Source organism: Eurosta solidaginis, chromosome 1 (genome assembly GCF_040869045.1).
Source record: "Eurosta solidaginis isolate ZX-2024a chromosome 1, ASM4086904v1, whole genome shotgun sequence".
In the NCBI taxonomy this organism is placed as follows: Eukaryota; Metazoa; Arthropoda; class Insecta; order Diptera; family Tephritidae; genus Eurosta; species Eurosta solidaginis.
Genome location: NC_090319.1, coordinates 336,278,288 through 336,293,002, shown reverse-complemented (window position 1 = coordinate 336,293,002; position 14,715 = coordinate 336,278,288). Strand labels below are relative to the sequence as shown.

The 14,715-nt window shown below is 35.9% G+C and overlaps 2 protein-coding genes across 4 annotated transcripts in view; one reads left to right on the top strand and one right to left on the bottom strand.

The window, feature by feature from the left end:
* The window catches only part of DNAlig3 (DNA ligase 3), a 64,564-nt gene extending 63,373 nt beyond the window's left edge, over window positions 1–1,191 (bottom strand). The window contains exon 1 of the mRNA XM_067762242.1: window positions 998–1,191. Within this exon, the coding sequence (XP_067618343.1) occupies window positions 998–1,046 (49 nt within the window). The 5' untranslated portion in view covers window positions 1,047–1,191. The remainder of the gene's footprint in view (window positions 1–997) is intronic.
* The window catches only part of Men-b (Malic enzyme b), a 74,741-nt gene that overhangs the window by 38,886 nt on the left and 21,140 nt on the right, over window positions 1–14,715 (top strand). For all 3 annotated transcript variants that reach the window (XM_067762246.1, XM_067762244.1, XM_067762245.1), the window contains exons 2-8: window positions 1,141–1,321; window positions 2,726–3,066; window positions 3,126–3,681; window positions 3,783–3,935; window positions 4,001–4,153; window positions 7,276–7,570; window positions 7,632–7,796. In XM_067762246.1, coding sequence (XP_067618347.1) covers window positions 1,141–1,321; window positions 2,726–3,066; window positions 3,126–3,681; window positions 3,783–3,935; window positions 4,001–4,153; window positions 7,276–7,570; window positions 7,632–7,796 — 1,844 coding nt within the window. The remainder of the gene's footprint in view (window positions 1–1,140; window positions 1,322–2,725; window positions 3,067–3,125; window positions 3,682–3,782; window positions 3,936–4,000; window positions 4,154–7,275; window positions 7,571–7,631; window positions 7,797–14,715) is intronic.

The window sequence follows — 14,715 nt, the reverse complement described above, 5'->3', positions numbered from 1 at the left end:
AAGACCTGCGGTGTGGTAGGCGGAACACGCTACCATCACCCCACGTCGGCCACGTGCACCATTCCTATACTAGTAACTACACATGCTGTACTCTCCCTTCAACCTACCACCTCCGAAAACTACCTTTACACCCCTACCGGGTTAGGGGGCTTAGAATATACCTGCGGCAGGTATGCCTGTCTAAGATGCGACTAAAGTACCAAATTGATTCAAGGGGTCGTGTAGCGCAACCCTTTCAAGGTGTTGCCAGCGCAAAATATAGATTCTCCAACCCAATTGTCAACCTCATCTACCCATGGCGAAATCCGTTACTTTAACAGCCGAGGCTCTGGCGACCCCAAGTTCCGCAAGGATCTAGGGCGTGGGTGGGCGGTATGGCCTTTCATGGGGTCATACTAAATCGTTCCCGAGATGGCCGGGTTAATGGTGCTTGTTACCGGAACGTACCCTATCTGCATGCGCCAAAAGACCATCAACATCGATAACACTCCCCAAGGCCTTCGGAAGTGTCCTCATCGCTACAACAACAACAACTACGTTTACACTTACTTTAAACTTACATTCTGGACTCCCCCATACCGTGAAAAAAATGTTTACACATTAAAAAAATATATGTTTCTTTTATTATAAATTTTATTATAACTGGTTCGGTCTCTGCATGTATGTATTTGATCTAAGAATCGCACGTAAGATAAGATATATGAGCCTATCAGCACAACATTAGCGTCACCCGCAAATAATGCTCATTACGGTTACCGTGTTAAGTACTTTCTCTGGTATAACATTCCAAATGCAGTAATTGTAGAACCCTATACATTCTTATATCAAGTCATGACAAAGTAGTTGATTCGAAAGCTAATCAACAGTAAATTATTAAAATCCATTAGGATTACACTCCCTTGTTTCAAGGCGTGTGTCTCCCGCCTTGCTCAAGTAGGTAAACTATTTTTTTTACCTCTTCGTCATAATATTTGCATTCGCTTAACATGAATCTTACCAATCAGTTTGTAAGAAATATCGCCAAAAGACGTAAAAGGTGATAGCATTTCTTAGCAGGTTTCGTTCATTTCTTACATTTTAAATTTATGATGATAATAAACTTTGACTAATTTTTTTTTTTTTAACATATTTCTTTTTCAGTTTATGTGGAAATTTGACGAAAATATGTGCTGCATCGCGTCCTGCAGCAGCCGCAACTACACCCATCGCACAGCAAATAGCAACGACTGATATTAGACATTTTCATGATGTTGTCGGCGATGTTCTCTGCCCCTCTGGAGTACGTGGTATTGATCATTTGAGAGATCCTCGTTTAAATAAGGTAAGCACAAATAAGTGAAACAATATGTGGAATATAAAGAGTGAAGAGGTCGTAAGTGGCACGGTTCTCAAATAAGCAAAAGATATGTGTGCAAATTACGTTAAAGAAAAATTTATTTATTTCCGTATTAGCCAGTTTGAGTCGGTTATAATTGATAAATAGAAATATATTTGTATAACATTGCATTCGAAAAAATGTATGATTCGATTTGTTGGAGTTTCATACATACAGTGTTGTGCAAATTTATAGCAACAATTTCAATGCAAATATACAATTGGTTATATTTTTCATGCCAATCGATTTACCGAAATGATGGTTCAAAAATGTGAAATACCTAGCCGTTGTGTGCTTTCAACAATCCCAACAGTGTATCAACCGTTGAGTGATCACTTTTTGTGGAGCATTTTCGATCTACTCAATGGTTTCGATTTAACGACAAATCGCACAAGTTGTGAACTATTCGCATTAAGAGACGGTATTAGTCCTAATCCTATCCCATCGCAGTGCTTTCAACTGGCACTTTTAACAATGTGATGTCCTACGAAACGGCAGTTGCCCCCTTCGCCCTTTGAACACGTTCTTAAAAGGTTCAGTCCTAGGTGGTTCTGAAATGGTCGCAGCCTTTAATTATTTCATTTAAACATATATAGCTCAGAGTTGAGCGCTAGTGCTGCAAGTGCGGCTTATAACTGTTCCGATATGCATCTGGTAAGCACCGGTTCGAAGGTAGTCATTAAATCTGTATGGAGAAACAGTCGCTTTGCATTACTCTCTCACTCGCTGCAGGGTAGATTGAAGTATAGAACGCTTTTTGTGGATAGTGGAGCTGAGATTATGGCTCGAGAGGGAGAGTAAAAAGGGAATAAAGGATTTGTAACGAAAGGAAGAGTAAGAACGAAAGGTAGGGGAGAACAAAAGGGAGAGGAAGATAGTGGTGGACAAGGACACAGGGATTTAGAGGAAATGTTTTGAGAGGAAGAGAGTAAGAGCGGAATAGTGATAACAACAGAGTCAGAAAGAAATGAAGAGCGGGATGGGAAAAAAGGACAGCGTTAGGGAGCAGAAAAGGAAGATAGAGCGTGAGCTGCAGAGGTAGTGTTGCTAGGAAGAGGGAGAATGAAATAAAGTAGGAAAATGGTCGAAGGGGACCAGTGAGGGAGTTCGAGGAAACGAGTAGGGGTATTGCAAAAAAAGCCACAAGGTTGGTTGGCATGGCTACATTATAAACAGCAACGAAACACTGCTTTTCGAAATATTAAGCAATGTAGCCGAAAATCGGTCTGACCAACCCTCTATTTTTAAGGCTAAACAATTTATTTTGTCGTACTATTATTTTTATTATAAAGTACTATAAACGTTATTATGTATTAATATTTTAATCGGTGAGTTTTGAAATGTTTCTAGGGTCTAGCCTTCACACTCGAGGAACGTCAAACCTTGGGTATACATGGCCTGCAACCTGCACGCTTCAAGACACAGGAAGAGCAACTGGAACTATGTAAAATGGCCGTTAGCCGATATTCAGAGCCATTGAACAAATATCTTTACTTGGCTGATTTACAAGACCGTAATGAACGCTTATTCTATCGTTTCCTCGCCGAAAACATTGAACATCTCATGCCAATTGTATATACGCCAACCGTAGGTTTAGCATGTCAACGTTTTGGTTTAATTTACCGTAGGCCACGTGGTCTTTTTATAAGCTTCAATGATCGTGGTTATGTTTTTGATGTTATAAAAAATTGGTAAGTCCATAAGGTCTGAGCTACATTGAATTAACCATTTCTTGCAACTTCTTTTCCAGGCCTGAGTCCGATGTGCGTGCCGTCTGCGTGACAGATGGTGAACGCATTCTGGGCTTAGGAGACTTAGGTGCCAATGGTATGGGTATATGCGTTGGCAAGCTAGCACTTTATACTGCCTTGGCTGGCATTAAACCTCACAATTGTTTGCCTATTTTGATAGACGTTGGCACGAATAATATCGATTTACTTGAAGATCCACTGTATGTGGGGTTGAGACAGAAGCGTGTAGTTGGCAAAGAATATGATGATTTCTTAGATGAATTTATGCAAGCCGTTGTAAAACGTTATGGCCAAAATACTTTGATTCAATTTGAAGATTTTGGCAATCACAATGCATTTAGGTTCCTCGATAGATACCGTAATACGTATTGTACATTTAACGATGATATTCAGGGTACAGCCGCTGTGGCTCTCGGTGGCATTTATGCATCCACACGTATTACGGGCAAGAATATAACACAATATACCTTCCTGTTTGCTGGCGCTGGTGAAGCAGCTGTAGGAATTGCGGATCTTGTGACGAAAGCTATGATGGCAGAAGGTGTTACCAAAGAGGTAAGTCAAAAATTTAATTTTAATGGGGCTGGGACAGCTTTATAAGTGTTTTTGTCTGCTTAATTAATTTGAAATGTGCTATACAAGAAATTTATTGACAGGAAGCCAAACAAAAAATATGGATGGTTGATATTAACGGTCTTTTGACAACAACACGCAAGGAGGGCTCCTTGTCGTCCCACCAGCAAAAGTATGCCAAGGATCATGAACCCATCAAGGATTTGCAACAGATTGTCGAGAAAGTGAAACCAAGTGTTAGTTGGATAATACATTTTAACGTATACATTTTCGATAGGTTTTTTGTTTATTATGTTTTCAGGTGCTTATTGGGGCTTCTGCAGCTGCTGGCATTTTTACTCCAGAGATTTTACGTGTTATGGCTACAAATAATGAACGTCCTGTCGTATTTGCACTTTCAAACCCAACTGACAAAGCTGAATGTACAGCGGAACAGGCGTATACCAATACGGATGTAAGTGAACTTCAAAAAACATCTAAGGGAGGGACGCAAGCCTTGAGGCAGCTTCACAATGAAACATTTGAAGCGGACTGCGACTTAGAGCTATTTTACACATACGAGATTATATATGTTTTCGTAATTACCTCCAAAACTTTAATTAACTAGATTTCCCATATACATTTTTGCCTTTGGTAATCGGTAATTATGAACAAATTTTAGGAATGCCAATTTTTTTTTATTAAGAAGTACCACCTGTAGAGTTTAATCTCTAATCGGAAGCCGACAAAATTTAACCAACATTCAGACCCAGAAACCAGACTATATATTTCCGAAGGTTTATGATGCGCTGAATCCAAATCTGGCCTCAGAATTGCTCTATCAACTCTGGTTTTCGAGGTATCCTAACCTAAAAGTGCAAAAAGCACCGTTTTTACCCATATTTTAAGTTATGTAGCCTTGCAGATGTTTTCTTTCACCAAAATTAAAGGATGGCATCTTTAAATACAAATCTTCTTCTCTCAAATGGCGTTGAGTTTGCTCAAATATCATTTTTTTTCGCTGAGATATCGCATTTTAAAATTTTCATGTTTCTAAATTTTCCTACACCTGAAAATCGATTGAGGTAACATAGACATGATATAGTCGATGACTAATTTTCTGAATTGAGTCTTATTTTTCATAAAATTTTGTCTCACACCATAAGTGTGCTAACTCACCACACCCCTACACTATATAACCCTCGTGTACCGAGCCACACACAGCCCTAACCCATAGAAACCAACCCTATCTTACCGCAAGCATGCTAAGCAACTTAACCCGGGGGACAGCGTTTACTCCCATATTTTTTAAGATCCAATTCAAGAAAATTAGTAATCGACTATACCATGTCTATGTTATCTCAATCGATTTTCAGGTGCAGAAAAATTTTGAAATTTGAAAATTTCAATATGCAATATCTCAGCGAAAAAAAATTATGTTTGAGCGAACTCAACGCCATTTGAAAGTAGAAGACTTGTGTTTAAAGATGCCTTCCTTTAATTTGGTGAAAGAAAACATCTGCAAGGCTACATAACCTCAAATATGGGCAAAAACGGTGTTTTTTGCACTTTTAAGTTAGGATATCCAGAAAATCAGAGCTGATAGAGCAATTCTGAGGCCAGATTTGGATTCAGCGCATCATAAACTTTCGAAAATATATAGTCCGGTTTCTGGGTCTGAGATGCTGTCGGTCTGTGTTATCTATTGAGGATTTATTGTAGAGTGGTCTTAGACAAATAAGCGGATCACATGTTAAAAATATTAGAACTTTATATTCCACAAACTCTTTACGTTTCACGAACTCTGCCTGTTACATAAGTCAAAGACAAATATTAGCAAAGGATTCTATACATCTAAATAAATCGCATCGTACATTTCGTATCGAGGAATAAAATACACTGCATGATAAATTTGTTTCTCGGGGTTGGGCCAAACTAATTTTTGAAGATACCGATCTATAAGCATACAAATCATTTCCTCGTGCGTTACGCACGAACATATCAACTTTTTTGGCCCAAACCTGAATGTAACGCGGAAGAAAAATTGAAAACCTACTTCTGCCAATTTCACACAGAGGCTTAATGAAATAATTAGTCAAGTTTACTACATTAAAGCCCTAATTAAACTCGATCTTCCATACAAAATACAAATCCTTAATTATCTCATTATAGCTTTATTCAATGCCCAATCGAGTGAAAAATCCAGTCGGTTTTGCTTGGTGCTTCGAATTTCATTGTCAATGTAGCAAATGACAATCAAAAATAAATTATTGTCAATAATTTTCGAAAAATAGAAGAACACGGAAAATTCAGAATCTATTTTTCGCTGCATTTGCAGCAAAAGATAATATGGCTTTTTCGAAAATAGGCACCTATTTGGTTAGATGCAACAACTACGGATAGTTCCGCATGCATTTTATTTTGATTGTATTTATAGTTAAGAAGGAAACGGCTGCTATCCATTTTAACTATTTTTTGTAAAAACGAAATATTTTTTTGATGTTCGCTTAATGAAGCAAAATATCCTGTATGAAAAGGGAAACTTAATTATTTCATTAAATGTGACCCGGCCTATGAAAAGGTGGCTTATGACTCAAAAAAGAAATTGCGAGAAACAGCTGTTAAAGATAAACAATGCATTTCTTCAGTTTCTTAGTAGTTTTTCTTTTGCATTATGAACAGTCATGCCCAAAAGGCAAAGCACAAACCAGTTTCTGACCGATATTTTGGCTCCATTGCCATCGAAAAAAATGCTATCAAAAAAATCTGAGGATGCTTCACCAGCCACCAAAGTGGCATCGAAGGAACCAAAGGCTTCATCGTCTTTCCTTTGTGCTCTTCTTTCTCTACATTTTTAGTACACCTCTAAGCAAGTTAGGACTTTCTAATTTTCACCACGTGAAAGAGCGTCTCAAAAACTATCGAAACCAGAAAAAGTGGAAATTTTTTTTTGAGTCATAAGCTACCTTTTCATAGACCAGGGGACAAATACAATTGTGATTCGATTAAGTTTCTGTGTGAAAACAGTATTAGATTTTTATGCAGTAAATTCAATTTCGGTTGCTCTAATACAATTCGTTTTTATTAGGTTGGCCTGTCAAAAACAGATCTTCCATAAAAATTAAAAACAATAAATTACACAAGAGAACACAAATTAGGGAAGGTCTAATTTCGAACATCGAAAACAAATATCTAAGATTAAAGATAACTTTGAAAGCAAGGAAATACCTTTTTTGCTTATGGATCAATCTATAATAAGGCTATTTTTTCGTAGTGTTCTATATAGGATACCGATTTTGGCGGTGTTTTGATAAAAGCTCAACTGCCGCTCACGACTGCCGATCCAAAATCGTCCTTTCTCAGTATTTTTACGAAACATATCTCAGAATTTGTGGCATAAAGTGTTAAGTTCTGCTAGGGCAGTTTTCAACCGAATTTGAACGAATGTGACGTTTTTCGGCAACCGTGAAAAGGTAATCTTTCACAAAACTAACGATATACAAATTGTGTTTATAGAATATGACTATAATGCCTTTTAAACTCCTAAAGTATAAATATTATATTTGTACGCATATCTTTACGTTTTATTCTACTTAGGCTCGCGTTATCTTTTCTTCCGGTTCACCATTTCCACCAGTGGAAATGATCGGTAAAACGTTCAACCCCGGCCAAGGCAACAATGCTTACATTTTTCCAGGTGTAGCGTTGGGTGTAATTGCAACTGGTACTCATCATATAGCTGATGATATGTTCCTTATTGCTGCACGAGAATTGGCTAAGTTTGTTGAGGAAACCGATTTGGAACGCGGTTCACTCTACCCACCTTTGAAAGCTGTGCGCGAAGTATCGATGCGCATTGCGGAGGGCGTAACTAAGTGTGCTTATGACAAAGGTATGTGTGTTTTAAAATATTTATTTTCAAAAATGTGTGATTATATATTCTTATAATTAAGGCTTGGCTTCGACTTATCCCGAACCATCCGATAAACGTAAATGGTTGGAAGATCAACTCTATAACTTTAACTATGAATCGTCTATGCCAGTGACGTGGCCATGGCCAAGAATGCCGTATGTAAAAACTCGCCCATTGGAACCAACCATACTCTTCAGTGACTCAAGTAAGTGATCTTTTTATTTTTATTATGTTATGTTTATTCAAGGTATCATGTGCGAACTATTTTTGTTTGTGAACTAACAAAGACACATATTCTCTAATAACGTAGTTGCATTATTTTTAAATCTTAGTGGATAACCCTTTTATTAGATTAGCTACTCATCATACAAACTTTTGTGACTAATATACATATGTGACCTGGAATAATGAAACAACCCTATTGTGCGAAAACAAGTTTTCGAGAAAAACGCGTTTAAAGTTTTTATTTAGCTTGACTCTGTGTAGCGGCCGTCCGTTGTGAACGAATTTTGTAATTATAATTTAAGTAACTTCCCGATAAGCTACAAGCTTGAAACTTGGAACATAGTTCAGAACCCCATGACAATGCAATAATAAGAAAAAACTCCGATAGATGGCGCATGGATCGAAATATTTCAAAAAATCGTATATGTGGTCCGATTTGGCTTTAAATGCGATTTTTGAAAAACTAAGAAAGATAGAGAACTGCGGTTTGTTCCATTGAAGAATTGCTTAAAAAGTAAAGAACGGTATTTTCGCACAATAGGTCGTTTCATGATTCCAGGTCACATATACTTTTTTTTAATATATGTTTCTAAGTATGCACTTACGTAATGAGTTCCGAAAAATATTTAAGACTGAGTTTGCTGCGGAAGAAAATTTCTTTTGGATGTTTTTTTTTAGAAAATTAAAACATAATTAATAAAAGATATTTTTTTCCGGTAGCTTCTAAAACGTTATTGGGGATTTATTCATGAAGATTTAGAACTCTGTTCAGTACTCGGCTGGTTATTGGACCAAACCATCTTTTTGAAGAGATTGAGCCATGAAAATAAAGAAATTTCTCAATTTTTCGAAATTGGCCTCCAAACCATAGTTCTGGGCTTTCGAAGCTTTGCCCTTCGTAATATAATTTTAGAAATTTTATATTTTAAGATTTAAAAAAGTAAAAATTTATGCGTGTTCTGGCTTCTTTTATCTTTAAATTTGTAGATATTATTTTCCTTTCAAGTTTAAATAACAAGTAGACAAAAACTAGTAATATTATGTACTAATTCTTTGAAGATTAGACTTTCGAACCCATATAATATCTGTTAAATAAACCTGCAAAGAAAAAAATTATTTAAATTTTTCTTTTCGTAATACGTTGCTTATGGCTCAAGCTCTTCCAAAATATTGGCTTCGTCCAAACCCGAGAGAAATAAAATTTATTTTTTTTTTGTATGGTGCATTGTAGTTTCGTTGTAGAAATTTTAACCACTTATACATACATATTAATGTAATGCCTTCCTAAATCATTACATTTTATTGTACGTATTTTTGTGTTATTTTTTATGTTTGATTTTTTTTTTAAGTTTTAGTTATAAATTAAAAACTAATGATTTAGTATTGAATAACCGAGGCAGACATTAGGTAACGTTAGTTCGAAATTCAGTGGTGATTGTGAATTTAACCATTCCTATTTAAATTTCGTTGGATTTAGTGGAAAAGTGTAGATATATATGTATGTAAATAACACAAAAGGTTTCGATCCAGAAAACAAACTATGTATACTTTATAAAATGTCCTAATCTGAATATGGAGTTGGTTAAGTTTCAACTGGTTCCGGTTTTTGAAATATTCGCGTCTAATGGCGAAATAGTCTAGGTAATGACGCTTTCAGCAAGCACAAATGTTGATTAACAGTTGATTGATTACTTTCGCAATACAGCGTTGCGTATTTTTGACCAACTGATCGCTTTGGTTTTTACATTAAATTACCGAGCATAAATTGTCTTTTTCCTTAAAATTTCAGAAGCTCAAATCGCCGTTTATAAAACAAAATTTCTATAAGTCAACTGACGGAAACGTGTTCGCAACATGTGGACAAAACTTGTGTTCGCGGAAAGCGCCAAATTTGGCATAAATTTTCGAAATAGAAATTACGCTAAGCGAGTTATATTTGGCTACTCATATCATCTCACAATTCTTCGTGAAATAAACGAGGAAAGCTACTACATTGCTAAATGTTTTAAAGTTAACAGGTGGCAAGGTTTGCTCCAATAATGATTTAAAAACATTGCACTAGCAGATACAGTAGTGAATACTAGGGTTATTGTTTACAATGGATTATTCGACTAATCGACTTTTGGATTGAATGAAAATCGATTAGCTGGTATTAAATTTCAACATTGAATATTGACGGTTTCGTAAATTAAATTTTTTTTAATAAAAAAAAAATTAACAATTTCCTCATTTAAATTTTTTGTCTTACAAACTAAAAAAAAAATTGCTGTAAAATAAGTTTTCGGAAATATAGCTGGGTATGGAATTTCTAGTTCCGAGGATGCCAAAGAAGCAAAGTACAAAATATGTTAGCTGCGGATATCCCACTAAAACTCTACAACGTATTTACGAATCAGAGAACTCATTGAAAAATTACAAAAACAAAAACACTTCGAATAGTCGAATCTGTCACTAAACGAATGCAAACAATTAGTCGATTAGTTTACTTAACAGGGTTTTCTTATTAACTAATCCAATATTCGAATAGTCGATTATCAGGAGATAAATCAGCTACTACATATTTCTTAGTGTCTCTCAATTTTGCCGTTAGATCTTTATAGCTACATAGATTATCAGATGTTTGCAGAAATGCGCGTTATGCCCTAATTAACCACCAATATTTTTCGCATTTATTCGATGTTTGCTTGCAGGTATCTTTTATATACATAAGTTGTTATTAGCCTTTCCATGTCTGTCGATTTTGTCCATTTCCTTTTTGTCAAAATTGAGCTCCCTAGCGATTCTACTTAAACTTAGGATAAAATTCATGTCACTTGTAATTAGCGATTAGATTCTATCCAATTTCGGTTTATGTAGAATTTCGTACACTCTGCTGAAGCGTTATGTATGTAATATCATGTTTCAGACGAGCCAATGAATTTTTAGTATAACAAAGATAATAATTATGCTTAGACCTTAGGTTGAACATAAGCTTCTCGGATGGGCTAAGAAAATCAGGCTGGATAAATTTGTTTCTGAAAGAAAAAAAGGCATTCATTATATCACATACATACATACATTTATACCACTAGATCGACTTGCTTGCATGGAAATGCATGATCGACTAATCAGGTGTTTGAACAAAAAAATATAATAGGCAGAAGGTGGAAAAAAGGAAAGTAAACAATTAGAGTACCGCAAATATAAACAAATTTTAAGGAACCGTATAAGTAAACAAAATTACACAACAAATACACAGAGAATTTTTAAGAATAACAAGACAAAATGTAACAGAGCAAAATGTGCATAATATCATCCCCCTTTTTCATTATTTGTTGGCATCAATCGCGTTCGTAGCGGAATTTTTGTTAGGCTGTGGCGCTCTCGATGAGCCTCTTGTGATTTGCCGTGTGTGTTATTGCTGCTTTGAAACTAAGTTGCGATACGCGTAGGCACATTGGTCTACGTCTGACTTATAATTCATTCCATTAGGGGTGTTCATAATATGGAGCATCTCCAAAATATATCGTTTATTGTAATGTTTTTCTTTATCGAGAATTGTAACATTTTCAAAATCGGGATAATGTCCAGTATAAGCACAATGAGATGACAAGGTATAATCGAAACAGCTGTCGCCTTTTCCGTCCTGATGTCACGTTGTTTAAATTTTTCCCAAATTATTACATAAATTATAAAATTAAAAATTGCTTCAAATAAATGTTTTCATACATTTAAAAAAAGCAATACGGGCCATCCCGATTAAATCATACAAACAGACAAAATTGGTTAATTCGTTGTAGTTCTATAAATAGAACAAAAACAGCAACAATCTGCTTTAGATATACTTTACCAAAATGTTAGAGGCTTAAACACCAAGTTAACAGAACTGTTTTTAAAATCATTTAACTCAAGCTACGATATAATTGCTTTAACCGAAACCTGGCTGAAACCTCATGTTTTTAACTCAGAGATCCTCTGTAATGACTACCAGATATATCGAAATGACCGCCTGAACAGGGTTGGAGGTGGGGTTCTGCTTGCTGTACACTCTTCAATACCATCTGAAGAGATTTGCGTAACCGCCACCGATACAACTGAGTTCTTGTGCATACGCACACAACTAGCAAATATCCACATTTATTTGGCCATCTGTTATATCCCGCCATCTTCTGAACTGTCCGTTTATATGAATCACATTTCCTTGCTAAGAACTGTTAATTCGATGCTAAAGCCTTCCGATTCCATTATTGTCTTGGGTGACTTCAATATGCCACACATATCATGGTGCATCTCTGACTTTAATATCGTACCAGTTTCGTCAAAGTCTTCCAACAATGAATTTCTAGACGGAATGTCTGAGCTGTGCCTTCAACAAATCAACATCCAATCGAATAAATTCGGAAGAGTGTTGGATTTAGCCTTTGTGGATGATGAATCTAAATATTCCATTAGTCGATGCGAACCCATTATTGAACCTGAAGATGCTTACCACCCTTCCCTCAAAATAGTTTACGAAGTTGTAAATTATGCTTGTAACAGCGGAAATAAACGATACGACTCCAGTTATCGCTTCGACTTTGCGAAGGCCAATTTTAAAAAATTAAATCGTGATCTATCTCGAATAGTGTGGCCAACATTTAATGCTGATGTGGAGCAAAGCGTTTCTCACTTTTACAATACCGTTTACTGTCTTTTTGAAAAATACGTACCTAAGCGGATTTGTGTACATTCCGATACAAGCCAAGTATGGTTCACTAAAGAGCTGAAAATTTTAAAGAATAAAAAGTCTCGATCTTTCAAGTTGTTCAAAAAGACGGGTTTACATAACCATTACTTACAGTACTCGATTCTACGCTGCAAGTATTTTCAATTGAACAAAAAGTGTTACAAAGCTTATCTTTGTAAAATGAAAAGAAATATAACTTGCAACCCGAAGGCATTTTACGGATTCGTAAATTCTAAACGCAGGGTGAAAGGGTTTCCATCATCCATGAAATTCCAAGATAATATTTCCAGCGATGATCAAGAGATCGCCGACTTCTTTGCGGAATTTTTCAAATCAAATTACTCTATTGAGACCAACGTTCCACCTAATGAATACCCATACCATATTGATTCATGTTATTCAATCAGAGCTCCATTTATATCTTCAGAAGATGTATTATCTTATTTAAAAACTTTAAAAGTATCATATTCATACGGCCCCGACAGGATCCCGACACACTTTCTTAAAAAATGTGCCGCAAACATCTATCAGCCGCTAACAGATTTATTTAATTTATCTTTAATTTATGGCGTTTTCCCAACAATATGGAAGGAATCTTTTCTTATTCCGCTTCATAAAAATGGAAGCAGGTCTTCAATAGAAAACTACCGGGGCATAGCAAAGTTATCCGCTATCCCAAAGTTATTTGAGGCTATTGTTACCCACCACCTAACATTCCCTATTTCCCCCATAATTGCAAGCTCGCAGCATGGGTTCTGTAAGGGCAAATCACCTATCACCAATTTACTAGAATTTACCACCCACGTTTCTAATGGATTTAGAAAAGGCCTTCACACTGATGTAATTTACACCGATTTCAGTAAAGCTTTCGACAAAGTATCACACCCATTACTTATTCATAAGCTCAGTCAACTCGGTTTTCAACCCCGTCTTATATGTTGGATTTCTTCGTATCTTGGTTATCGTACGCAAAAAGTAATCTTTAAAAATACACTTTCTGGGGTCATCAATGTTTCTTCTGGTGTTCCTCAGTGCAGCCATCTTGGTCCGATTCTGTTCTTGTTGTTCATAAACGATATATCTGGTACAATTAAATACTCAAAAATCTTGATGTACGCAGACGATGTAAAACTTTTCAAATCATGTGCCTCGGTTGAGGAACATTCCTTGCTTCAAATGGATTTAAATCACTTGGTTACCTGGTGCAATGTAAATTATATGCCGCTCAATCTCAAAAAATGTAAATTCATGTGTTTTTCTCGGAGAGTTTCGCCACCAGCTTCATATACAATTAACAACTATAGTCTAGAAACTGTAAATAATTTTATTGACTTGGGAGTCATGATGGATTCCAAACTTAGTTTCAATCTTCATATTAATGCTACAGTGAATAAAGGCAAAGGTGTTTTTGCATTTGTTAAACGGTGGTCAAAAGAATTTAACGACCCTTACATAACTAAAGCACTTTTTACAACATTAGTTAGGCCAATATTAGAATACGGCTCGATAATTTGGAATCCGCGTTATCAAGTCCATGCAGACAGTCTCGAATCAATACAAAAACAATTTTTACTATTTGCCTTAAGAAATTTCCAATGGGACTCTTTAACTAATCTTCCACCTTATACTAATCGATTAAAGCTTATCAATCTTCCAACTCTTGCTAGTCGAAGGGAAATGCTTGGTGTGATATTTATGACAAAACTTTTAAATGGATCAATTTCGAGCCCATTCCTTCTGAATGAAGTGAACTTTTGGTTCCCTCTCGGACATCGAGACACTTCAAACCTCTTCTGCTGAAACAATGTAGAACGAATTTCGAACAAAATGAACCTTTTCGGCGTTTATGCCAAGATTATAACTCTCACTCAAACACATTTGATAGCTCGGACTCCCTTTTTTCTATAAAAAAGATTGTTCTCACCTCTCTAAATTAATGTATAATACGTTTGCTTCTGTTCTCTTTAAGTATTACGCTTGGCTGATGAAATTTCTTCTGTAGCTGAGCAGTCTCAGATCGTGACGCTTGACAAACCGCTGCCCATCAAAGACTCGGCAAAATAAAAAAAAAAAAAAAAAAAAGTTATTATATATATATATAAATCGATCGCGTGAACAGGATTAGCCTGGTTTCATTGGGCCACTTGAGGGCAGCGCGCTGCCACAACGTCCATTAAAAAAAAAAAAAAAAAAA